This window comes from Centropristis striata, chromosome 9 (assembly GCF_030273125.1).
Source record: "Centropristis striata isolate RG_2023a ecotype Rhode Island chromosome 9, C.striata_1.0, whole genome shotgun sequence".
Lineage (NCBI taxonomy): Eukaryota > Metazoa > Chordata > Actinopteri > Perciformes > Serranidae > Centropristis > Centropristis striata.
Window position 1 is genome coordinate 14306176 of NC_081525.1, and position 26201 is coordinate 14332376.

General features: G+C 37.5%; 1 protein-coding gene across 2 annotated transcripts in view; it reads right to left on the bottom strand.

Annotated features, from left to right (window-relative positions):
* Positions 1 to 957: 957 nt before the first annotated feature.
* Positions 958 to 26201, bottom strand: part of sec16b (SEC16 homolog B, endoplasmic reticulum export factor) — a 27905-nt gene continuing 2661 nt past the window's right edge. The window contains exons 3-25 of one of the 2 annotated variants that reach the window (XM_059341444.1): positions 23972 to 24069; positions 23008 to 23110; positions 20443 to 20651; positions 20220 to 20353; positions 18767 to 18828; positions 16930 to 17074; positions 16584 to 16817; positions 15146 to 15243; positions 11081 to 11162; positions 10843 to 10960; positions 10648 to 10759; positions 10006 to 10111; positions 9764 to 9901; positions 9567 to 9683; positions 8258 to 8342; positions 7967 to 8126; positions 7710 to 7867; positions 7582 to 7610; positions 6351 to 6458; positions 6170 to 6262; positions 5980 to 6097; positions 4758 to 4801; positions 958 to 3930 (exon numbers count right to left, since the gene is read on the bottom strand). In XM_059341444.1, coding sequence (XP_059197427.1) covers positions 4785 to 4801; positions 5980 to 6097; positions 6170 to 6262; positions 6351 to 6458; positions 7582 to 7610; positions 7710 to 7867; positions 7967 to 8126; positions 8258 to 8342; positions 9567 to 9683; positions 9764 to 9901; positions 10006 to 10111; positions 10648 to 10759; positions 10843 to 10960; positions 11081 to 11162; positions 15146 to 15243; positions 16584 to 16817; positions 16930 to 17074; positions 18767 to 18828; positions 20220 to 20353; positions 20443 to 20651; positions 23008 to 23110; positions 23972 to 24069 — 2524 coding nt within the window. In that variant the 3' untranslated portion in view covers positions 958 to 3930; positions 4758 to 4784. Of the gene's footprint in view, positions 3931 to 4757; positions 4802 to 5979; positions 6098 to 6169; positions 6263 to 6350; positions 6459 to 7581; positions 7611 to 7709; positions 7868 to 7966; positions 8127 to 8257; positions 8343 to 9566; positions 9684 to 9763; positions 9902 to 10005; positions 10112 to 10647; positions 10760 to 10842; positions 10961 to 11080; positions 11163 to 15145; positions 15244 to 16583; positions 16818 to 16929; positions 17075 to 18766; positions 18829 to 20219; positions 20354 to 20442; positions 20652 to 23007; positions 23111 to 23971; positions 24070 to 26201 lie in introns of those variants that run through there. The other variant, XR_009394920.1, reaches the window with a different exon arrangement.

Here is a 26201-nt window from a genome sequence, read left to right on the forward strand (position 1 = left end):
ACATGTACTGTATTTTTTTACGGAAATATTCTGGTAACCACAGCTACCAGATTTTTTCTGTAAAAACAACGGGACATTTTTACAGTTTGCACTTTTTCTTGACGCATAAGCAACAGGAGCTGTAGAAAAAGTGTTCCAACATGGCCACGAGCCAGTCATTACTCACGAGACTCATCACTGTGAGCACATTAATAGACCACAAGAGCTTTAGTGGTTCAGGCAATGTAGCTACTTAGTCATTTCTCTTCTATGTGAATGATCTTGTACTCCTTGGCCGGTTTATTCATTATTATGTTTGGCAGTACAGCTACTTCCATGCAGGAGAATCTTAAAATGTGCTACGCCGTAATTTCAAAATGTATGAAATGTAAAGCTGTAAATCTAACGCTCTTTTTAAGAGCTCTTTCAAACTCGAGCACTAGTGAATAAATGTGAAACATTGCACATGTGTAGTCTTTTAGGAATATGTCTGAAGATGAATCTCAATAAATGGCTTTTTAACCAAATGTCAAAATAACGCCATCAGCTCTTTTCATTTTTTATTTTATTTATGATAATCATTAATATTTGCTCTCTGGTGAGTCATTTAAATATCAAGGTCGGATCACATTTGTGCAAAAACAAATTTATAAAATAATTTTGTGAATGACTTGATAGGAAGCTGTATATTTGCCAAAAGAGGAACAGGCTTGTATCTTCTGTCAGAACTTCACTTTTCAGAGAGATATTTTGGATGCCATTCTGAGCTGTCTTTCACAAAGCTATCCATTCTAAATGTGTTTATGCTCTGACACATTATTGGCAGGCGCTGAGCGTAGACACACATCCAGGTTGTTTGTGTGTGTGCTGAATTCCCGGCCAGTGTGTCCCACTCACTCTTGGCTTCTGCAGACTAATCGTAAAAGGAGACAGCACCTGCTGTGTTGTCACTTACTCTAAATTAAGTGAGAGTCCCCGTTTAAAATCCTAGATATGCCTTGGCAAGTGGTTTTTATTCAATATGTGACAGCTAAACTGTCACAAACTGGCAATAATCCATTGCATGTGCTTGTGTAGAGGTACAAAAAAGCGTTGACATACATAATGTGATACATAAAGCACAATTACAGAGGTAAAAAAAAAACGTAATTACATTAAAATATGTTTACATAGTGACACTTTAGAAAGATATTACAAGAGCATATATTAGTGTGTTTTATAAACATTTTACAGGTCTACACACAAACATTTATATAATAGGGCATTGTCAGATGAGGGCATTGCAAATACCAGCGTGTAAACAGGTTAATCCTGTAAGTGTCTACTGGCTGGTTGTGTAGGGGCTTTGGGCATGTCGGGTGTTGCCCCGCAGAAGTTTTTCCCAACACTTCCCTCACACTATCATGTGAAATCATCCAGCTTGGCAGCACAACAACTCTTTTTTTCCTGTATGTCTTGTAAATATTTCAAGCAATTGCACTTTACAGATGGTAAACATAATCAGATCGTGTACAGATTGTTCCATAATTTATCAGCCTTGCACTCAGGTCAGGCTACAATTTCAGCTAAATCACTAAAAAGTCCCTTTTACCAAAGCCCCTTTCATAGTGCTGTTTCATACCGACATTTACGGCTCTGTAACGTCTCGCCTGCACCAGAAGCGGGACGCAAGATCAAGTGATCCCACCAATTCAGAGGAAATCACAGAGGCGGAAAATTGGTGGGACTGTTGGAAGCGGGACCACTATGAATCGGCCATCCCGCCAAGGCGGAATATTTTACGTTGCGTGTGAGGTCCGACACAAACCTCCCACTTTGTCCGACAGTCATCAAATCACTGTTCAGCAGCTGCACAACAACTGCGGCCGCCGTTGCTAACTATGCACAGTGTCCGTGGCTTATTGTAAACAAACTGGCATCGCTAACTGTGCACAGAGTGTCCGGTGCTTGTTGTAAACAAACGGAGGTCGCTAACTGTGCACAGCGTCCGCGGCAAACAAACGGGCATGCTAACTGTACACAAAGTGTCTGCCACTGATCGTAAAAAAACGGCATCGCTAACTGTGCACAGAGTGTCCCGTGTCTTGTTGTAAACAAACAGGCATGCCAACTGTGCACAGTGTCCGCAGCTTATTGTAAACAAACTGGCATGCTAACTGTACACAAATTGTCTGCTGCTGATTGTAAACAAACCTGGATCGCTAACTGTGCACAGAGTGTCTGGTGCTTGTTGTAAACAAACAGGCATGCTAACTTGTGCACACCGTCCGTGGCTTATTGTTAACAAACGGGCATGCTAACTGTACACAAAGTGTCTGCCGCTGATTGTAAACAAACCGGCATCACTAACTGTGCACATGCTGCTTCAGCACATACATACTGTACTGCTACAGAGCTAACTGTGTAGTATATTAGCACTGTACTACTGTGCACCAATGCGGCCGCTCTGTTTCACGTCACTATCGTCTCCTCCCATCTCGTTCTGTGACACCGGACTGCACGATGAAGGGGCACGAATATCACACCTTCGCAGGATCACTATGAATGCCCTAAGGCGAAAAGCCGGAACAGATCTTTCCGGCAATATAATGGGTACATTTGCAGGGCCGCACTATGAAAGGGGTCTAAAGAGATCAAGGAATTTTGCCAAAAGGATCAGCAATTATGATCTGCTTTTCGGTGGCCAATTGCTGCCCCAGCCTCCAGGCATAACTCGTAATGCTACGTTCACACCACCCGACTATAAAAGTGATCGGATCGCTCTGCTGTTCACACTAAACAACTTGTCTTGTGATCAGAGGTCTTAAAGTCGTTGTGGTTTTCACACTACGTGACTGACCAGTGACAGAGGTCACACGCCACAAGATCTCTCACCAAGAGGAATCACTGAGGATTATTTTAATAGGGATGAGCATGCTGACCGGCGAGTTCGAGCTTTATACAGTCTGTAATTTAAGCTTCAAAGAAAAATATCACTGGTTCGGGCAGGTGGGTCAAAAAGTGACCAAGCAGCTTTCCAAATGAACAATTAATTAGGCCTGCTGCAGAAACACAGTGTGGGCCTATAATCTCAAACACACCACCACATTGCTTAATATTCCTTGTTTCAACTTAGTGTTTTCACTGACTGGCTGTAGCTGTCGGACAGCTCCAAAAAGTAATTGAGTGGAAAATCAATATATTAAACCAGTATTTTATCTCCTTTAACAAGTCATTTTGTAACTCTGCAGCACCACAAAACTTCATTTAGTACACAATAGTCCTTTGACACAAATGTTTTCTTTAACAAATATTGTGCTCTTCTTCATTTTTGCAATATTGCACTTGTCCATACTGTGATTGCTAAAACATTTTTCATTAATAGTGCAGCTCTAGCATGTAGTCCTGCCATGCCAGCTGTCCCCTTCACACAGACTACATAGATTACATTTCAGCTCGGATCTCATTTTTGCTTGAGTATATTAAATGAATAGACATTTGATCATAAAAAGATGATGGATGAATGTATAAATATAATTTTTAATGAGCTAATGCTCTTGCAGCATATAGCACAGTTAGCCATGGAGCAGTGAGGGTCTGATGACATACTTTGGTGGGCAGATATGCAGGTGGTCACCCTGTTGCTGGCATCGATGGCACTGGTCAAATATCCAACCCCCCCCATATGTTCCGCATCCACTGGTAATTTCCTTGCCAGCTTTAAGAAAGAACATCTCAGCTGTTTCACACGCTGCAGTATGAGTTACTATACCAGTCCCTTCAGAGTATTTCTGTATAATCTGCAACATGATGGTGAGCAGGCTGTGAGAGTTTGAAAGGGCGTGATCAAAAAAAAAAATGGGAGCAGTGCGGATATTATTGGGGTTCATCCAAGCTCAGGTAAAGCTCTCAGACATGAAGACACTCGTAATGGTAGGTGCTGTGATATCCCCCTTTTTGGTTCTTGTGTTCCTACAAAAGAAAATTTAAAATGAATGTGAATCATTTTACAATAATCATATGGTTAAGTTTTATGACATTTTTGTCCTCCAGTGACCTCAGAGCAGTTCACACAGTGAGCAGTGGTGGAAAAAGTATTTAGATCCTTTATTGAAGTAAAAGTACTAATATCATACTGTGTGTGAAATTACTCCACTACAAATAAAAGTCCTGCACTCAAAACTTACTTCGTAGAAGCATCAAAATGTACTTAAGGTATCAAAAGTAAAAATACTCATTATGCAGAATGGACTAGCTCAGATTGTTATGAAATTAATATATTCCAAATATATTATACTAATATATTAATTAAGTAATATTATGATGCAATTATGTATGCAGAGTTTTAATTTCTCAACATAGGGCTCGTTTTAACTACTCAATATACTATTCTTAGGTTTCTTTTTTCCAGACAAAAGAAAAGTAGGAGATCTTCTTTACCTTACTTTCCTTTGTCTGAAAAAAAAAAAGAAACCTAAGAATAATATTCAGAGTTGACAAAATGACCTTGCTAGAAGTACTCAATATACTGTTATGAGATTTACTTAAAAAAAGAAGTCTCATCACTTTAAATGTATCATGTTTTTATGTTAAATCTCGACCTGAAATGTAACTAAAGCTGTCAGTTAAGTGTAGTGGAGTAAAAAAATACAATATTTGCCTCAAAATGTTGTGGAGTAGAACTATGAAGTTACTCAAGTAAAGTACCTCCAAATTGTACTTAAGTACAGTACTTGAGTAAATGTATTGAGTTACATCCCACCACTGAAAGTGAGTAAGGGTTAAGTAACTTAATTTACCTGTTATACAGACTAGTGGTCCTTCTTCTAGCCCAGCTGTTGGCCTGTGAAGAACACATGGATATTTATAGAAAACTATCACATTTGCATAGCTTTATGTAGGTAAAATGTCATCAGTAGCAGCCAAGCCACTGCAATGTTTTAAATTACTATAAAAAAATTCAAGCTGCAGTCATGACAATTTTAGCTAAAATATGAAATTGGACCCGCTGGTCAAAAACTGTGTTTGTGGCAACATGAAACTACTCTAGAAGACTCAGAGTGACCTCAGAAATCCACATGATGTGAAGAATGTGGAACTTGGCTAGCCTGGGTATACCCATACTGCCTTGCGCGCTCGAATTTAATTTCGAACCTCCATCCAGTCTGGCAACCAGGACCGTTTCTTAGCCCTGTTTTAGGGATCCAATCACAGAGCGGGGAGGGACAGCAAGACGATGACGCGTACTACTCGGCACTTGGAAGCTTGTAGTTTTCTTACTGATCCAACATGGCTGCTGCAGACGCGAAACTCTCTTTAGCTGTAGATGGTGTTTTAAATAGTTTAGAGCGAAAGTTGAAAGGCGAAAGGTCTCTCGGCGGCTCCGCTGTCCCCCGGCTCGTAGCGAGATCACCGGTAGCGGGGCTATTAGCGCCGCTAGCGCCGCTAATCACCGCTAGCGCCGCTAATCACCGCCACTACTGCAACGCCGGTGATCTCGCTACGAGCCGGGGGACAGCGGAGCCGCCGAGAGACCCGCAGCAGCTTGTTTATTGTCCATAAAATCAGTGGATGTGTGTGGCTGAATGACATGAGGGGGAATAAAGCGTGAAAATAAATAATCTTGCAAAAAGCGAGAACTGGAGAAGCAAAGCAGCAAGCAACACTCTCTCACAGACACACACACAACAAACATCCATCTCTGTTGCTCTACTACGTCATCTGGTATAACTGATACGATTGGCTAAGAGCTACCTACAGACGCTTTTGATAGACATTCGTAGCGCCCAATAAACGGCTCCGGAGGATCGTAAACCACACCTCCTCTACGGAGAAATGCATTGTTGGTTGCCAGACTATATCTCATTTGAGAATAGTCTGGTGTTAGCCAGGCTAGAACTTGGCAGCACACTTATGACTTGAATGGTTGAAATCACACACAAAAACTGAATAAAAAGATCTTTAAAAATTGGATTACAACGGAGGAGAGAAAAATATTGTTACAATAATTTCAGAATTCACCTGCTTTCCTTGAAAAGGGGTTGATCCCAGCGGTGGAAGGCTGAGATGGAAACATGCCAGGAGACACAAAGGCAGGCGGCGGCGGCGGAGGACAGTAGCCAGAAGTCGGTGGTGGCTCCTGAGAAAACAAACAAAATATGTTACACCACCAAATTAAAACAGTTTAATGTACATTTTGCTTGAGTTTTACCATCTCAGCTGGGCTTCTCTGCTCTAAACTCTCCTTTTGAGCTTCTTTGGGTTTTGATTTGAACCAACCACTAAACCACCCGGCCTTGGTGCTCTGCATAAAACGAGAGGGGAAAATGAGACGTATCTCAATGAGTGTGATGTGGTTTAATAAGTGTCGGTGTGGCATCGAGCCACCTCACCTGTTGAGACGGCTCACTGGTCTGCTTGGAGACCTCTAAACCTTGTGGGATGCTCTGCTGGCTTTGCTCCTGCTGACTGTAGTTTACGTCCAGCATCCGAAACCCCATCTTCAAAGGCAAATATGGACAACACACATTCAGCTAACTTTTTGGAAACATTTGTCAATACTCTATATGCTTAACCCTATGACACCTGCAGGAGCATCTTGTTATCTTCAGAGGCTGTAGCACGCTCAGTCTATCAGAAGATCTAATTATCCAACGTCATGATATTGTGTTGGGAAGGGGAACATAACGCTGCGGGGGTCTCAAACTGGTCCAGGAAAGGGCCAAGTGGCTGCAGGTTTTCATTCCAACCAAGCAGGAGCACACATGACTCCACTCATCTAATCACCTGAGCTGTCTTCACTCGGTTGATTAGTCGTATCAGATGTGCTCTTGCTAGGTTGGAACAAAAACCTGTAGCCACTTGGCCCTTTCCTGGATCAGTTTGAGATCTGACCTCAAGATATCTGTAGGAAAATGGGTTCTGTCTGTACCCACGAGTTTTCCCTTTACAGACATGCCCATTTATTTATAGATAGAGTTTATAGATAAGTAAGTAAGTAGGTAAGTAAGTAAGTAAGTAAGTAAGTAAGTAAGTAAGTAAGTAAGTAAGTAAGTAAGTAAGTAGGTAAGTAAGTAAGTAGGTAGGTAAGTAACTAAGTAAGTACCGGTAGGTAAGTACCGATAAGTAGGTAAGTAAGTAGGTAGGTAAGTAAGTAAGTAAGTAAGTAAGTAAGTAAGTAAGTAAGTAAGTAAGTAAGTAAGTAAGTAAGTAAGTACGTAAGTAAGTACGTAAGTAAGTAAGTAAGTAAGTAAGTAGATAGATAGATAGATAGATAGATAGATAGATAGATAGATAGATAGATAGATAGATAGATAGATAGATAGATAGATAGATAGATAGATAGATAGATAGATAGATAGATAGATAGATAGATAGATAGATAGATAGATAGATAGATAGATAGGGTAGGTAGCTAGATACTTTTTTTATGCCGAGGGACATTCAAGCATCCAGTAGCGGCATTCAAACATACATACATACTTACATTATGCGTATCGTTTGGGTAAAAATCACAGTATTTTGCATGCAGTATAATAGTGACATTGACCCAGGAGGTTCTTTGCATTCCTTGCTCCAGGTCTTTTTTTTTATCAGTGCACAATATTAAAAAAGATCACTCACTGTGCCTGCTCCAGAGGGCAACCCAGCTCCTGCAGAAGCAAATTAAAATGTCACACCCAAGCCAAACAGCCCAGAGTAAACATGTGAATAGAAAGAGGAATGTCTGCTGTCTAACATTAGATCCTCACCCTCTGCTGCTGATGGCAGATTACTCGGAGGACAATGTGGCGAGACAGTTTTGACTTCGGCACTATCTGTGTTATGATAACTGTCTTGGCTTGCGGCCACCGTGGGCACTGGAGGAGCATAAACTGGCATTACTGGCACGGAAGAATGGGCATGTGGCCTAGACAAGCAACAGGGAGAGGACAGTGACATAATGGTTTATAAGGACGGGATATCACATGTGAAGTGTTTTCATCTAAGACAGGGATAAAGCATGTACCAGTCCTGAGCACCGCCAACGTTCCACGACAGCACATTCATTTCCTCAGTGATTCCATCAACCTGATGCTCAAGGTTTTCCTGATCCCCTGGGCCTCTGTAATAAAGCGGCTCAGGCTCTGGACTCTGAATGTCCCGGTTTAAGTCTTCCATGTCTGATTCTGTAGAAAAATATCAATGAAATCAACATCTTAGTAGATATACAAGAAAGCAGTGGCAGAAGACACTGCTCTCTAGAGGGGAAAAGGCCCCACAGTGCGCCATTCAAAGTAATGAGAGGATTCAAATTTACCTAAGAACATTTTGCTATCCTCCTGGGCCAAAGCACTTCCCTCAAGAGATGGCTGGTATGCTTCAGTATAGTCGTAACTTCCTGTCTGATGAGTACAATAAGAAATGTAGGCTGCATTTAGGCAAAACAGTTCAGTTAAATGTTAGCGCCAACATGCTAAAATGCTTATATGCTGATGATTAGCAGGCATATGTTTATCATGTTCTTTATCTTAGATTAGCATGTTTCACACTTACATATTAGCGCAGCTAAGGCGGAAGGGAATTATGATGCACAGATAAGGATATTGATATTGATATTGATATTGAGCCGTTACTCAAATAGCTGGATCGGATACTGTGACAACGGGGAGGAATTTATTAATTCAGTCATGAAGCCAATCCCAGCTAATATGAGGCAAAAGGTGGGGTACATCCTGAACAGGTCACCAGACTATCACAGGGCTCACCCATAGAGACAGACAATCATTCATTCATGCTCTCATTCACTTCTACGGACAATTTAGAGTCACCAATTTAAGCTAAGCTTCATGTCTTTGGACTGTGGGAGGAAGTCCTGTTTAAACTGTGACCAATATGTTGCTGCATTTAAAAAGGATTACACTAGAATTCCATTTCATTCATTCAGAGTTTTTTTTTTTTTACATTACCGGTGCATGCTTATTTTAACAATAAATAAACATTTCAGTACATTTGTACCTATGTAAAGTTAGGAATGCAATGTTTAACTCAAATCTGATGTGTCCACCACAAATGATAAGGCAACAGGTAGCCAATCAGAGTCAGGCAAGTCATGCCTTTTCCATTGTAGGGAGAAATGTGGCTTGCTACTTACTCAAAAATATAAAACAATATAATAAAAAAAATCACAAAAATAAATAATAATAATAATAATAATATATACATATATATATATATATGTATATATATATGCATACATATACATACATATATATACACACACACACACATTTATATACATACACACACACACACACACACACACACACATATATATATATACATACATATATATGTACATATATATATATACATGTACACACATATATGTGTGTATATATATATATATATATATATATGCATACATATACATATATATATATATATATACATATACATACATACATACATATATATACACATACATATATACATAAATGTATGTGTATATATGTATATACTAAATATATACTAAAATTGTGCAATATAAATAATGTGGATTGGATTGCTTTAGCCTACCAGTTAAGATTAGATATTTTTCCTTAAATGAAAACCACGGAGAAGCTCACCTGTAAGCTGTGGTGCCTAGCACGGAGCTGTTTCAGCCAATCGGGTTCTTCCTGCACGGCTCCGCTAACACCTGCGTCACTAAACTGGGCCTCAGCGTGTCTCAGTCTGTCTGACAGCTGCAGCAAGAACAACACATACATCAAGTACATCAATGATATACATTTGAGTGAAATCAAAGTGAGGTATGTGTGAATACCTTAATAACCTCTCCAGTCAGCACAAAGAAAGGCTCCCTCTGTCTGAGGATGGCCTGTCCCACCACCTCACAGTAATGAAAGGCCTGAGATGGAAGCCCACAGTCCAGCAGTCGACTGGCATACAGGAACTTATACACCTGAGCACGACAATAATGAGAGTCACATTCCTCTTTACCAGATTTATTTAAATATGACTGCACATCTTTATAATAGAAAATGTTTGCAGAAGGCAGTGAGCTACCTGAAAAGATGGTATTGAAAATAATTTGCCCCCAAGTGTCAGGCAGTACTCATACAATTCAGTGCACTGGATGGCGAGGTTTGTGGCAAAGTGCTCAAAGGATTGCCTAAAGGAGAGGAAAAGAGAGGAGAGGAGAGGAGAGGAGAGTAGAGGAGAGGAGAGGAGATCATTGAATTCATTAGATAATTATAATTTCTTATAATCATATTTATTTTATAGAAATGGCAGAAAATCATGTTGCAGCTTTCTTTCTGCACCTCCATCAACATTATGAAAACACTTAAACTTAAGGCAGTACGATATATGTCAGTACAGAAATATTATCTGATGAATGAACATTTAACCAGTCACAACCCATTTTTTGTTGTTGTTGTGTAAACAATAGTGATGTCAGTTAGATTTGGGACAGAGCTATAGAATATGAAATATTAAAATCATCCATCTTTGCTTACATATAACCTTTCTTACTCTCAGGTTTGCATGAACTCCAAAAAACATCCTTTAAAATGCAAAAATGATCAGTTTTTAACTGGTACTGGCGAGGAGAAGGATCAGCTATTGTTTTTTGCTTTAAAAAAATCCTTTTTCTCCTTTTCCTCCCATTTTAACTGATAAATGGCATCAGGTAGAGAGCACAGTTACCTGTGGTTGTTGCCGAGAAGCACCAGTCTCTCAGCCTGCTGTGTGAAAACCCCAAAGGGAACACTGGCTGTCAGGTAGCACACATGGGCGGCATGTATGAGTCCTTTGGAGGCTGCACGGGGAAGAACGACATAAAACATCCAGCTTGTATATCAGCGCAGAAACATTACAACCTGTCAGTCGGTGCATCCATACCGAGTGTGTCTCCCATGGTGACGATGGCCTTCTGTTGGACGGCAGGATGTCCTGTCTCATTGGACAGCATCACAGCCAGATGGGGCCTCCAGTCTCCCCATTTTTCATTTCCACAGCACTGGGCACAGGAACATCACCATCAAGACTCTTATTGACTCATAACAAACAGACTGATGTTTTTTACAATGCCGTTCTGATGATTGGGAGGTGTAAAGAGTTTATGTTGTGGGTGTTTTACCATGGCTACAGCAGGGATTCTCCCAGTCAGCAGGTGGAAGAGAGTCTGAAGGGGATCGCTGGCTGTTAGCTGGCCTGTAAACCTGCCAAAAGAGCGGTTTGTCTCACTGGACATCTCAACTAAGACTTTATTACATGCTTAAAGCAGAGCTACTGTGCTAAAGCCACTACAATTAAAGTAAATCCCTGTTGCTACACTGCAAAAAAGGGGTGTCTAAAAACAAGATAAAAACACTAAATCTGAGGGAAATGATCTTGCTGCATGGACAGATAGTTTCACTTGACAATATTTCTTATATCAAACATGCTGGTATCAAACATGTATGGACGACAACAACTACAGCATTTTATCAAACTTTCCTCAACTTTAAGCTTCACGAGGGAAATGATCTTGCTGCATGGACAGATAGTTTCACTTGACAATATTTCTTATATCAAACATGCTGGTATCAAACATGTATGGACGACAACAACTGCAGCATTTTATCAAACTTTCCTCAACTTTAAGCTTCACGAGGGAAATGATCTTGCTGCATGGACAGATAATTTCACTTGACAAGATTTCTTAAATTAAGATTGTTAAATCTAGAAATAAGCATGTTGAATGGTTAAAATAAGAAATGAACTCTTAAAACAAGATAAATTATCTAACACTTCAAAATCTAAAGTTTATTTATCTTGAAAAGAAACAAATAATTTGCAGTGTACTCTGCTTGCAGCTTTAATTTATCTTGTTTTAAGAATTAATTTCTTATTTTAAGCGTACAACATGCTTATTTCTAGATTTAATCATCTTAATCTAGGAAATCTTGTCCAGTGAAATTATCTGTCCATGCAGCAAGATCATTTCCCTCAGATTTAGTGTTTTTATCTTGTTTTTAGACACACCTTTTTTGCAGTGTACTCTGTTTCTGCACAGAAGTCGTCCACCATGCTGATGTCAATCACAAATAAAACTCAGCCTGGCGAACTACCCTCCCCCCAGACATTCCTCTAAAGACATGTGCTGCTGTGGGAGATACTGCTGATGCCAAAATAGTATGTAAAAAATGGATTGGGTTACATGACAAATAGTTCTGATATCCTCAGTCAGCACAGTTCTGCTGCTGGAACTGGACAACTCCTCTGGGACTTGTGCAGTGATTAAAAAGCTTGATCTTATGGTATGTCAAGCAAGACGATTTGAAAGTGTTAATGGTTTGTTACACACTGCCATACCCTCTGCAAATTAAAAATAACTCAGGACAAAGTCTGAAAAACAAGGTAGGGAGGTGATCTCACAGAAACAGTATTTCTTTACTAGAGTTTCCACCTTTTTGCCTAACTGACAATTGCATATCATTATGAAACAAGAAACCAGGGGTCTAATCTCCTCTTGTTTTCATAGCTGTAATTACCTACCACTAATTCTAAATTAAGGCAATTATTTTTGGACACAGGGGTGTGGAAAGCCAGTAGATATCCTGTCTTCCTGCCATGTGCAAGTCAAAAGTATTCCTCCCTTAGACCAGCCATTCTCAACCTTGGGGTCCCGACCCCAACTGGGGTCGCGAAATGATTTCTGGGGGTCGCCAAATCATTTTGGAAAAAATATAAAATGCACAAAATTAATATTAAATTGCATAATTTCAGACAGGGAGATGTTTTAGTTGTTGTCTGCTTCATTATTCGTTTGTATGATCTGAACTGTGTGCGTGAGATTCTGTTCAGTGAGCACAGCGGAAAAAATAAATAGGAAAACAAGAAAAAAAACAGGCGCGTTGTTGCTGGAGTTTGCTAGCTATAACTGATGCTGGAAAAATGGAACGATGGCTGCAAAGAAAAGCTGCAGACTTGGGTCGGGGGGTTAAATGTTAAATTGGGGGTCGCGGCTCAAAGGTTGAGAACCACTGCCTTAGACGAGGGGAATCTGTTAATATTTCTTAATTACTGAATTGATTTTAATTGAATACCTGGACTGTTGTTTTGAAGCCTTAAGTTTGTCACTTTGCGGGTCTCCATCTTGTTTTTTTCTTGTTTTTTTTGGAAACACATGTGAGCTGGGACTAACTTTAGTCTAAGAAACTGCACGGCACGCCCACTTTACTATAAGACACATCCACGTTACTGAACGACAGTAATGTTCCAGTATAACAAACTTATTTTAATCCAAACCACAATCTTTTACTAAACCTTAGCAAATTGTTTTTGGCACTAAACCTTCGAAAGGTGTTTTTGTGTCTAAACGTAACTAAATAGTCTTTGTGACTAAACCTACCTCAGTAGTTTTGCCGCCTAAACCCAAACCTAAACCCAAACCCAAACCTAAACCCAAACCCAAACCCAAACCCAAACCCAAACCCAAACCTTTAGGAAGATATTATATAGCCCTAGGTCTTTGTAACAAGTTTTTTTTTCAAGTGATGTTACCAACTTCTCCTGAGTGTACATTTTTAATAGCCTAGTGTCACACAGTCAGTTTCCCTGTGTAATATGTCTTATTTTAATGTATTATAGAGCTTATTTGTCAGGGATCATTCAATCATTTGGATATTTCTCTCTGAGGAAACGAAAATTAAGAGTTGTTTTTTTTGTAATTGCACATATGAATCTTTTTGTACTGCTGGTATAATGACATTAAAGTTTATATTCTTCAATTCTTTCTATTCTTTAAGTAGGAACATTTTCCTATTGACTTTCATACAAACAGTGGAGTCGCCCCCTGCTGACCATTAGAAAGAATGTAGGTTTAAGGCACTTCTACATTGACTTCACTTTTCAGGTGTGGCCATTGCTGACAGATCAACTTACAGACTGACATTGCCATCCCCACAGCAATGCTACTAACATGGGTAAAAACATTGATGTGTTAGGGAGAACTATAGCCATGTTTTCATTATACAGCTCTGCTACACCATTCAAATGCTATTGGACAATATGAATCAAATTCCGATGATTAAAAAGAGTGTTTTGCAGCCGATTGTGTGTGCAGAAAATGTTTTTTGTGTCTCAAGTGACAAACAAGGAAGAAACAATGGCCTGTGCAGCAACTATGCCACAATGCTTACAGCCCAGCTGTGTTCCTGCAGGCTTGACTAAAACACACACAGGAAGCTGAGGATATAATCCAAATACAAGTGACGGAAATAGTCGCCACACATCCTTGTAGCTGTACGACACCTTTAAAGCAGATTATAATTATTTCATTTTGAACTGCAAGACAGTCTGGTGTCCATGGTCGTTTCTTAGCCCTGTTTTAGGGATCCAATCACAAGGCACGGGACGGCAAGACAATGACGTGTACTACTCGACAGATGGAAGCTTGTAGTTTTGTAGTTTTCTTACGGATCCAACATGGCTGCAGCAGACTCGAAGCTCTCTTTGGATCTAGCTGTAGACGGCGTTTTAAATAGTTTAGAGCCAAAGTTTATTTCAAAGAAAGAACAGTGGTTGACTTTACACTCCTGTTTCACCACGAAAAAGGATGTTTTAGCCTTGCTTCCGAAAGGATTTGGCCAAAGTCTAATCTACCGACTAGTCCCGCTACCGCTCACTGCTGTAACGCCGGGGATCTCGATACGAGCCGGGGGACAGCGGAGCCGCCCAGAGACCTGCAGCAGCTCATCTATTGCCCATATAATCAGTGGATGTGTGTGGCTGAATGACATGAGGGGGAATAAGGTGTAAAAACACTGCAGAAAAACGTTGCAGAAGCAGAATTGAGCATTTTAGCCTCAAAGTAGAGATGGGCTAGTCTGGCTATGTAAACATCAATTTCTGTCGCTCTACATACGTCATCTGGTATAACTGATATGATTGGCTAAGAGCTACCTACAGACACTTATGATAGACATTCTAAGCGCCCAATAAACGGCTCTGGAGGATCGTAAACCACACCTCCTCTACGGAGAAATGAATGGCTGGTTTCCAGATGAATCTCATTTGTGATATAGTCTGGCCTTAGCCAGGCTAGTCAGAGGGATATAGGATAGGAGCATTTATTCAGTAATTACAGCTCACATGCATACAGTTCTTTAGTGATTTCTTGCAACTGTCATGTCTCTGTCTATGACTTTGCTTTACTCACCTGTTGAGCACAGTGGTGTAGGCCCTGTTGTCCATCTTGCTGGCCAGAAAAAGTGCATGTCCCCACAGGCCGCTGCTCATAGCTGACTCCAGGGCCTCCTGGGAACCACATGGGGAAGTGTGAGGGGGACAAACAGATCAGATCCCAACACATTATGACGTCCATGGCAACTAGTATGAAGATGTAATGCAAAGCTTCGGAACACTCGGTTAAAGAGTGTATCCTAACAGGTGCCCGATAAACTATTTAATCGTATGCAGAATACTATCTGAGTGTACACTGTATTTATATCCTGCCCTTGAGAGTAGATCATTTATGGTATTTGGGGTAACCTTCCTTACATGGGTGGAATATGAGACGATTGGCTCCTGGCCACAGACATGCAAAAGACCCCACTATCTCTCTTACTTTTACTTTTGTAGTTGTTTAAACTCCTTTTGTTGTTGATTTGTGTCTCCCTCTTGTTATGTTGTTATTATTCCCCTGTCTTTTATGTGTCTTTGTGTGTCTCTTTGGAGTTGTTTTGTGTTTCTATGTAATTGATTTGGTCGTAGTTCTGTGGTTATTCTGCCCTTTTTTGGTAGTAATTTAATTTGTCTTTGTTGTTGTCTTCTTGGTCATTTTGTCTCTCTTTGTCGTCATTTTGAGTCCCTTTGTTGTCATGTTGTAGTTGTTTTGCCCTTTTTGCTAGTAATTACGCTTGTTTTTATAGTTGTTTTGTGTCTCTTTTTGATCATTTTGTTTCTCTTCGTAATAATTTTGTGTCTCTTTGTAGTTGTTTTGTTTTCATTTAGTGTCTCTTTGTAGTTGTTTTGTTTTCATTTTGTGTCTCTTTGTAGTTGTTTTGTATGCCTTTATTGTCATTTGGAGTATCTTTGTAGTCATGTTTAGGTTGTTTTGGCCCTTTCAGTAGTAATTTTGTTTGTGGTTGTTTTGTGTCTCTTTGTAGTAATTTTGTGTCTCTTTGTAGTTATTTTGTGTCTTTTTGTGGTTGTTTTGTATCTCTTTGTTGCCATTTTGAGTCTCTTTGTAGTCATGTTGTCATAGTGATTGTCCATGCAGTTTTCTCTTTGTAGCTGTTTTGCAACTCTTTGTAGTTGTTTTGGTCTGTCTGTGGTCTTTTTGTGTCTCTTTGTAGTTATTTATGTTTCTCTGTGGTCATTTTTAGCTTCTTCCTAGTTGAAAACAGGGGATGGCCCTGACACTTTGGGGGCCGCAAATCCTGTGCAGTGTAAGGTAGTTAAACCTAGCTCCACCTCGAGCAGCTCAGTCAGTAAAATGCTGCTTACAAAACTGCAATCTCATTTCAAATTTCTGCATAACTGAGTGCATTTTGCAATAATTCTGTCCTTTTGCTAAAGTGGGGTTTTACAGGCAGGAGATTTATTCAGAATACAGAATAAACATCAGAAAAATAGAGCGGGAAAGAGGTAGAAACCTTTTTTCTTCCAGCCAGCAGCAGTTGAGTGTAGCTCTGCAGGGCCTTCTCGGAGCTCTCACAGCTGAAGTTGCTGCAGTCTCCTGTGAGCAGGTCATCATCTCCTGAGTGAGGCAGCGCTTCAGCAGTTATGCCCTCGCTGAAGTCAATGAGTGTAGGAGCTTCTGTCTCCCAGCTTCCATCTGAATGTGAGCCCTGCATCAGCAGCTCTGCGATATCTGAGCCAACTATTTGCTGCAGCAATGGAAATATAGTGATAGTTGTATCAGAAAACTATGATAATTCCCATGATGGTTGCTTGTAATGTGTATTATGTCCACACAATAACAAGACTTCATCTACTTACTCCATTCTGTCTGCAGAGCAGGATCAGTAGATTCCACAAGAGGGCAGCAGAGCGTTTGTCCTGCAGCTTGTCACTGCCACCTCTCATGCAGCTCACTGCCCTCTGCTGGGCAAACTCTATAGCATCCACTTTGTGCAAATCTTCCCTTCAAAAACATTAAAAAAAACATGAATGCATACAACATTCAAACACTGAATGCACACAAATAATCTTTAATCTATACATCAGAAAAGTAAATTTCTATTTTATTTTTTTTTACATGTTTTTATTTGAGGTAATTAATATTGATCACAGATATTCATCATTTTTCTTATTTTCTCCCCCAACCCACCAATCCCCATTGTGCTGTCAATACGATAAATAAATAAATAAATAAATGAATAAATAAATAAATAAATAAACTCGTGAGTGAGAAGCTGTTATACGAAAAAAAAGTTACAGGCATGAAAGTATATACAAGGTTGAAATAATACTGTAACACAAAATAAATAAAGATGAAGAAATACATAAATAAAAAAATGAAAACATAAAAAAAATAAAAAGTGGACATCAAGACATTACAAATAGGCTATTTGCCCTCTTTTTAATTTTTAATCTTGTGGACATTTTTATTTTTTTGTTTAAATTGTTGATACTTTTTATATTTCTACTTGTTTATATTGTAAATTGTTAATACTTTTTTATATATTTTACTTGATAATTTGCAAAGACCTTTCTTATATTTCCAATTAATACTGCTGTTTACTATTTATTGTTATTCAGCTATCCACTTTGCTGCTGTAACTCTGGAAATTTCCCCGGTGTGGGATTAATATAGGAAATCTTAATCTCAAACTGTGTAATACTCACTGCATTTAAACTGTATTATATCAACTAATATATCTTTTTATACTACTTTTGACATTTGAAACACAAGATTTATTATTATGATTATTATTATCATTATTATTATTGTTATTATTATTATTATTATAATTATTGACAGTGTTGTAATATAACATAGAATACATATTTTTTTTTACATATTGTATATTTTTGTTATAAATTGTAGAATAATGCACATAATTGTATGTATATAATTTCTCTTTATATTCTTGGAAAAAAAAACACAGTTTTTACAGTAAAAACGGCAGCTGTGGTTGCCAGAACTTTACCGTAATAAATACGGTGCAACTTTTTGTAATATTACGGTAAAATTATATTAGCACTGTTGATTTCCCATTTAAGATTGCCATTTTATTCCATATTTTACCGTAAAAAATAAAAAGTTTATAATGTAATATAATTGACAAGAAAATATTTTATAAATGTTGCATGAATTAAAGATATACCATTAAATATTACAGTTTATTTCTGTTAGAGATATGATGTTTAGTACACTTAACAGTGAGAAAAAGTACTTTTACAAAAAATAAATGCAAAAATGATGGCTTGTATATATATATATATATTACAGTATATTTTTGTTACAAACACGGTGCCAGTGTATTTTACAGTGGAGTAATGTATTTTTAAAAAATAAATAAATGTAAAAAATACTGTTTTGGCTGATATATATACATTTACGGTGTTTCATTGTTACTGAAACTGTATTAACCCATTTATAATTTTACGGTCTTTAACTGTCATGGTTTATCTGTTTCTCACAGTAAAATCTACAGTGTTTTACAGTGTACCAACTAATTTTCCCTCAAGGATCATTACAATTCTGATTCTGACTACTAATAATTTGACATTCAGCACAATGTGGTCTGATGGTGAGGCCAATGGCATTTATTATGTTCTTCAGGTAATTTGATAATGAGCAATTTCATTTTCAAAATTTCACAACAAATACCTGGTTAAGGGCCCTGGGAAGTTTCTCATCTCCTGCTGTTCCTGTGTCTCACTCAGAATGACCTGTGCACACATAAGGACAAGATAATATCTTTTAGTCATATCCAATATTACAAATAAGAAGGAAATGTCCAAAAAAAAGTCCAGTTGACAAAAAGGTGAACCCGGAAATGTTGAGTACACCAAAGTTTTATGATAGAAATATATAGTATGGGTCCCCAGCATGCAGAAACTGCTGGATGCTAATTTGCATATGTTGGGCAATTTTTGTAATTAGGATAATTAGCGTAAATTAGCATAATATATATACTATATTGATCATATTATAGGAGCTGCTTGGCCAAAATGGACAATGTTAGAATGTTTTTAGGGGTTACGGGAGATGCTGAGTCCATATCTTCTATTTTCAAGATTCAAAATCACTATTTAAACCTGTTTTGGTCACGTTTTTACTCTCATTAAGCTGATTTTGCTGAGTTTTTGGGGCGATTTAGACAGATTTTTGGAGGATAAAAATGTTCAGTATTCAGGAATAAATTGGATCCTCAACTTATTTCTGAATTCCACAATAATTGTAACACTTGGATTGGTATTGGGCATCAGCTGCGGTTAGGTCCAATACACCATTCACTCGTAGCTTCACAACTTCAGCCCAGTCATTCTGTCGCTCCTCACATTTAGATAAAATCACATCTTTGAATGATGGAACACCAGGCCTTTCTAAAGTCTTTCAAAAACATGCTAACATTGTATCATTTGGCCAAGCAAAATCCATAATATGACCAATATGGGGGATTGTGCTAATTCATGCTAAGCCCAACATATGCAAATTAGCATCTGGCAGTTTCTGCATGCTAGGAACCCATACTATATATTTCTATCATAAAACTTTGGTGTACTCAACATTTCCGGGTCCACAATGGGGCTCTATGGGCTGTCAACCAGACTAACTAACCCTAACCCGCAGCTGATGCCCAATACCACTCCAAGTGTTACAATTATTGTGGAATTCAGAAATGACTTGAGGATCCAATTTATTCCTGAACACTGAAAACTTTTATCCTCCAAAAATCTGTCAAAATCGCCCCCAAAAACTCAACAAAATCAGCTTAATGAGAGTAAAAACGTGACCAAACCAGGTTTAAATAGTGATTTTGAATCTTGAAAATTTCAGATATGGACTCAGCATCTCCAGTAACCCCTAAAAACATACTAACATTGTCCATTTTGGCCAAGCAGCTCCTAAAATATGATCAATATAGGTTTATGCTAATTTATGATAATTAGCTTAATTGCACAAATTGCCCAACATATGCAAATTAGCATCCAGCAGTTTCTGCATGCTGAGGACCCATACTATATATTTCTATCATAAAACTTTGGTGTACTCAACATTTCCGGGTCCACTATGGGCTGTCAACCGGACTATAATCAACACAGGCTGTTGAACCTACTTCCAGACTGTGGAGTTCCACCTGGCTGACGTTCTCCTGTGTGGACAAGCCTGGAGTGATCCGTATCAGCTGGCCTGCTGGACCGAAGCTGACAACCACATGAGGGATTGAATACTTCAGAGGAGCTGACACCTCTGTGTTGTGAGGAGATATGAAGCACAGAAGAACATGTGTCATTATAAACACAGAGTGACGTGAGAGAAAACATTTACTCTCCACTCACCTGATGTGTGAACAGACGGTGGGAGCGTCTCGCTGTGTTCAGCTCCATTGATGTACTGACTCAGTTCATAGCTGCTGGAGGATAAACCTGAGTGTTTGGAACTTGCTAATGTCCCCAGGTAATAGGAAGACACCTCTTCATTGTCTCTGGAGGGATTATCCTCGTAGTCGTTGAGGTAATGCTGGGAGTTGTCTCTCCCTTGGTCATACCTGAAAGAATTAAAGCAACAATATATTGCATTTATATAGAAATGCCTGAGTTATCAACACTGAGTAGAAGCTTTTTTCCTTTCCAGGATAAAACCCTCTACACTGTAAACAATGTCTGTAGATTTTACAGTGAAAAACTGCTAAACGATGTCAATAAAAGACCGTAAAATGATAAATGAGTAAATTCAGTTTCAGTAACAATGAAACACTGTAAATGTATATATCGGCCAAAACAATATTTTTTACAGTTTTGTTTTCTGGAAAAAAAAAACATTACTCCACTGTAAAATACACTGTAATATGTATTCAATGTAATATATGTACAGGCCACCGTTTTGCATTTATCTTTTGTTAAAAAAACCTTTTTCTCACTGTTCTCACTGTACTAAACACCATATCTCTAACAAAAATATACTGTTATATTTAATAGTAAAATCTTTAATTCATGCATTTTCATTTATAAAGTATTTTGTTAAACTGCGTTTCTTTTGATGGAAAAACCTTTTATACAGTAAAAAATGTAATTAATCACAATCTTAAACGTGAAATCAACAGTGCCAATATCTTTATACCGTAATATTAAAAAAAGTTCTATCGTATTTATTACGGTAAAGTTCTGGCAACCACAGCTGCCGTTTTATTACAGAAAAAACAACAGTTTTTACAGTGTAGAACACATTTTTCAGTGAAAGAAAGCAGAGAATACCACTGCTAACACAGGGAACTCACACAATCAGCAGAGGCCCCACAATGCGATTTTATCCTGATACTTGAGTCACAATACGATATTATTGCGATTTAAAGTACAAACAAATAAAGGCAAAGCCCTAATAAAGGCAGAGTGAAAGACATTGAAGTGGGGTAGAATACCTATGATATCATAGCTCCAATGCTAAAGTCAGAATAATGTACATTTCCTCAGAGTTAATTCTGTAACTACAACAGTCACCACATATTTCAGCACAAATAAAATCCAATTTATTCCATGGGAGGGCCTATGATGTACAAAGAGTTAATTTCTTATTTTAAGCATACAACATGCTTATTTCTAGATTTAACAATCTTAATTCAAGAAATCTTGTCAAGTGAAATTATCTGTCCATGCAGCAAGATCAGTTCTCTCAGATTTAGTGTTTTTATCTTGTTTTTAGACACACCTTTTTTGCAGTGTATAGATTCCTTAGATCTTCTAGTTTCATATGCTACCAGTATCTCCAATATATTCCTAAAAGTGAGCCTGCTAAGGACTTTAAGATTGTCATTTTATTCCATATTTTACTTTAAAAAATAAAAAGTTTTTCCATCAAAAGAAACGCTGTTCTGCCATATAACTGACAAGAAAATACTTTATAAATGCCACATGAATTAAAGATTTTACCATTAAATATTACATTATATTTATGTTAAAGGTATGGTGTTTAGTACATTTAACAGTTAGAAATAGTATTTTTACAAAAAATAAGTGCAAAAATGATGGCTTGTATATATATTACAGTATATTTTTGTTACAAACACGGTGCCAGTGTATTTAACAGTAGAGTAATGTATTTAAAAAAAAAATTTAAATGTAAAAAATACTGTTTTGGCTGATATATACATTTACGGTGTTTCATTGTTACTGAAATCTTGTCAAGTGAAATTATCTGTCCATGCAGCAAGATAATTACCCTCAGATTTAGTGTTTCTATCTTGTTTTAGACACACCTTTTTTGCAGTGCAGTATCTCCAATATATTCCTAACAGTGAGCCCGCTATGGACTCCGTAAAAAAAAAGAAACCGCGAAAATACTGACAGCCCGCTGGCCAGTAGAACACTAAATATCAATACTTGGCGGCCATGGATCGATATAATATTAACATGCAAAATATCGTGATATTATGCTGTATCGATTTTTTCCCCCTACGTCTACAAGTCCACCTGTGGCTTTGAACCAGGGAACCTTCTTGCTGTGAGGTGGCAGTGCTAACCGCTCCTCCATCATGCCACATCACCAACAAATTAAATTAAAATCTAATGTATGTTTACATGGGGCAGATAAACTCACTATTATTAAGGCTGTTATTATGATTTTCGAATTATCATTATTATCTTTATTTTATTTTTTTTCTGATTTTCAAGTTGCCTATCAATTTAGGTATAAGTATGTCTTTGTAAGAGTATTGTGATAGAGTTTAAATGCTTTTGCAAGGATGTGATTTTGATTTTATTTATATTATTTTTTTATTTTTATTTTCTAAAACCATTTCTTTCTTTTTATGTTTTGATGAAAAGACTTGACATGTTTACAAGATGTAGAGCAACATGTATGTGCTGTTTTGTTTTTCTTCAAATAAAAAGTCTAATGTATCACTTCACCTGTACTCCTCAGTATAGGAGCTCCCTGGATGTTCCTGCTTGTATGTCCTGTCGTGGTAAGGGGCTGTTCTCAGGGAGTCCTGGGGAGCCCACTGGCCAGCATCTTAATGAAAACAGGAAAATACAAATTCCATATAATGTGTTTCTACCAAGACATAGAGTGTAGTACTGCCCTACAAAGCCTAACTGCAGTAACTATATTTGTTGGGCGAAATTGAGTTATAATTAAAAATGAACTCCTTGATGTCTGTTTAATCTTGTGACAAAGTTTCAGATTTCTATTTTTCTTTATTTCAGAGAAATAATGATATAAAAATTGCAGTAACTACAAAATCCAACTCAAAGCCATACCAGAGCGCACTAAGTTCACTTTGACTTTGATACAGTGTAGCCTTGTATTTCTTCATTGTGTTGAATAGTGAAGACAAGAATAATATGAATTATATGTTTATTTGATAGGGGAATTATTATCTAGATAGTGATCAAGAAAAAAAGTGAGATAAAATAATATTAAGTCTAAAATAGACAAATATTTGAATAGAGTTGTTGAACACTTGAACAATTTGAAAATGTTTATTCACTGAAAACAAAAAATAAAAGCTGAAAGAAGACAACAACATTGTTGTTCCTGCACTCATTACTATGAGAACAGTAATCATTTACAGTAATTCAAAACCAGAGTGCAGTAAATACATTTTGGGGTCAAAGGTCAAATGAATCGTCATGATTTTTGAGCATAAAAATTACATAATCAATACATGTAGAGATAAGTGTCATATCATTGACCTACCTATAACCCATTTGGCTGGCCATTTAAAAACGTTAAAAAAAACTTTAAAAAACTTTAAAAAAACGTTCTCAGTTTTACCCTTTGTGTAGTTACTGCAGTTAGACTTTGTAGAGCAGAGTACACCAATAATAAAAATGTTGATGTCCCTCACAGAGTTGTTTTCTATCACTGTACCTTGCCGTCCATGCTGTCCTCTGTAGTAGTCGTTGTCATAGTAACCATAGTTGTCCCTGTAGTCCCAGTGGCTGTGTGGTGGATAGTCATAGCCATGCCTGGAAATAAAAGGTTTTCATCAGTACATTCATTAATTGTCTCCCTAATGGGGCCATAATGGGCTGAAAACTCATAATTGATTGCACTCATTTTTGAGTTGATACCATTTGTTACAGAGATTTGGTGCTAAATTTTGCCATTTTTGACCACTTCAGAATTGTTAAGAATGGTCAAAAATACCTCAAAAATACCACATTAAGACACAAAGACCTTGAGGAACACCATAGAAACATCTGTGCTGTGATTTGGTACCAAAAACTTTCAACATATTTTACATTTTGTGCAAGGATTGCATTTTTCAGCGATTTGATAGCGAGAACTTCTGTTATAGAAACTGCTGGGAAACTCCTTTATTGCCAATATACCTATTACTATATAGGGAAGTCATACATCCTCAGATGTAAGGCTCAATGAATCAAGACTTTCAGCTTTCCAGCCTTGCAGGAACCCATTAGAACCCATTTTCTTTCAGACATCTTGAGGTCAGAGGTCATGGGGCTCCTTGAAAATGCCCATGCCAGTTTTGCTTTGCATGCTTGATATCATTGGATTCTTTGGATCAGGAGTCTCAAACTCAAATTACCTGGGGGCAGCTGGAGGCAGTATCAAAATGACCAAAAAAAGACACAAAATTACTAAAAAAAGACACAAAGTGACAGAAAAAAACTAAATTACTTAAAAAAGACACAAAATGACCAAAAATAAGACACAAAATGACCCCAAAAATACACAAAATTACTAAAAAAGACACAAAATGACCCCAAAAATACACAAAATTACTAAAAAAGACACAAAATGCCCAAAAAAAAAGACACAAAATGACCCCAAAAATACACAAAATTACTAAAAAAAAGACATAAAATGACAGGAAAAAAACAAAATTACTTAAAAAACACACAAAATGACCAAAAAAAGACAAAAGAGGACAGAAAAAATACTTAAAAAAGACACAAAATTACCAAAAAAAGACACAAAATTACAAAAAGGACACAAAATCACTAAAAAAATAACACAAAATTACCAAAAAAAGTCACAATATTATTGAAAAAAGACACAAAATTTCCAAAAAAAGACAAAAAAAGTAATTAAAAGGACCTTCCACACACAACACAGTAAAGTGCCATTCATATAAAACTCACATTAAACTTTCATATCAAGGTGGGGGCCACAAAATATCGTCACGAGGGCCGCAATTGGCCCGCAGGCCATGAGTTTGAGACCCCTGGTTTAGATCTTCTAGTTGAATGTGATGCCATTAACTTCTACCGTTGTACTACCACTGCAGCCTCTAAAAGACAGAAAGTTGGCTGAGGATGGCATCTGTAAGCAGCTGGAGAGGTTAAAATCTTAAGATTACATTAGAGTAGAGTTGAGCTTCTCTCTCTCATGGTGACGGGTGTCTGGTTAGTATCACAGCATGCACTGGGAGGCAAACATGCACTCAACCCAATGGATTATTTACTTCATGGGCTTTTTGCACCACATCACTTAACCCAAATCCATTCACTACATTCACTATACCAAGACCTTTGTGTTTGTCTTGTACTACATGCAGTGCAAGGTTATAATAGTTTTGGATTTGTCATCAGTTTTATTATTTATATTTATATTATTTATATTTATTTATATTATTTATTATTATTTATATATTTATATTATTATTTATATATTTACTGCGTTGTCAATTTTTGTTTTCAAATTCAGTTAGTTTTAATGAGTTTTTAGAGTGAGTTTGCTAGTTTTAATTAGTTTTTATTAGTTTTTATTTTTTGGAAAATGCTTAGTTTTAGTTTAGTTTTTATTAGTTTTAGTGTTAGTTTTTTTGTAATGGGGTATTTGTTGGGTGACAGATTCAATAAAGTCACAATAAATTTTGCCTTTATTTACTTTGTCTTATCCATCTCAGCCCCAATAAGTTTATTAAGTCATAAAACCAGATAGATGAAATAGATTTCATATCAACCAAAAAGGTTTACATGTGAAAAAAGTTGACAAAGACGAAAATGAAGGACATCTACACTACAATTTTAGTCAGTTTTAGTTTGTGTTGTAACCACAAATACAGTTTCAGTTAGTTAGGTTTTTTTTTAAAGGCGTTCTCCATGGTTTTCTTGATAATAACCAAAATCAT